Source organism: Eutrema salsugineum, unplaced genomic scaffold (assembly GCF_000478725.1).
Source record: "Eutrema salsugineum unplaced genomic scaffold, Eutsalg1_0 scaffold_13, whole genome shotgun sequence".
In the NCBI taxonomy this organism is placed as follows: domain Eukaryota; kingdom Viridiplantae; phylum Streptophyta; class Magnoliopsida; order Brassicales; family Brassicaceae; genus Eutrema; species Eutrema salsugineum.
Genome location: NW_006256885.1, coordinates 687,971 through 688,911, shown reverse-complemented (window position 1 = coordinate 688,911; position 941 = coordinate 687,971). Strand labels below are relative to the sequence as shown.

The following is a 941-nucleotide window of genomic DNA, read 5'->3' as shown; positions in this document are numbered from 1 at the left end:
CGTCGCCTGACCACCGTGAAACAGTAGATTAGGAGAGAGAACGACGACCTTTCTTGATCCACATCGCTTCCGGATCCTGAACACACCAACTACCCTCCATCGAAGTTCCGACCACCACACCGTGTTGCCTTCTCAGATCCACCACGGACAGCACCGCTGAGGAAAGCAATCGAGAACCTCCTAGTTCAAATTATCATCCACTACAATGAAATTATGAAACTAACCTACTCATTTGTTGAATCATACTTGGCTTCTGAATCAAAAAAAAAACTAAAAAATCAACATCGGGGAAGAAGAGAAGAAGAACCAACGGCCAAGAATATTTTTTTTGTATTTATATTTTATTAATTAAAATAAATAGATAATTAAAATTATTGAAATTAAAATTATTTACAGATATGTCATCAGTTTTTATTGGAAAGTGAATAGTTCCGGTCACTTTTTTGGCGGCGCAAACTTAAAAGTTAATTTGAAGGTTTTATGTGTAACTATTATTAATTTGAAAGTCTAAATTGTGAGTGTAATTCCACCAAGGTTTAAAGTGTTAGTTCTTGTAACTTTAAAGGTTAAAAATACGATTTTCACGATAAACAAACTCAGAGCCAGATAGCTTCGGAGCGGCAAGGAATCTGCTAAATCTGAAAATTTTATTGGACTTTCCATTTCAATAATCGGCCGATTAATCGTCTAGGTGGGCGATTTTTTGAACACAGCCAATCAATCGAGTAAATTTGTTTATCTCATCAATGGCGATGAAACCCAGTCGCCATTTTTGCCCAACCATTATCACAAAGACGAAGCTAGTATACTCGTTTCAAAGCTCCTTCTGCTTCCACTTCTTAAGGTACAGTTCTAATGGTATAATTGCCTCTGGTTCGAGTAGTGATCAAACCCAATCGAAAAGATTTAGCTTTTTTCCTGTGAACAAACTAAAAAGTAGT

The 941-nt window shown here is 36.6% G+C and overlaps 1 protein-coding gene across 1 annotated transcript in view; it reads left to right on the top strand.

The window, feature by feature from the left end:
- Window positions 1–590: 590 nt before the first annotated feature.
- Window positions 591–941, top strand: part of LOC18023109 (CRM-domain containing factor CFM3A, chloroplastic/mitochondrial) — a 3,111-nt gene continuing 2,760 nt past the window's right edge. The window contains exon 1 of the mRNA XM_024159179.1: window positions 591–936. Coding sequence (XP_024014947.1) covers window positions 747–936 — 190 coding nt within the window. The 5' untranslated portion in view covers window positions 591–746. The remainder of the gene's footprint in view (window positions 937–941) is intronic.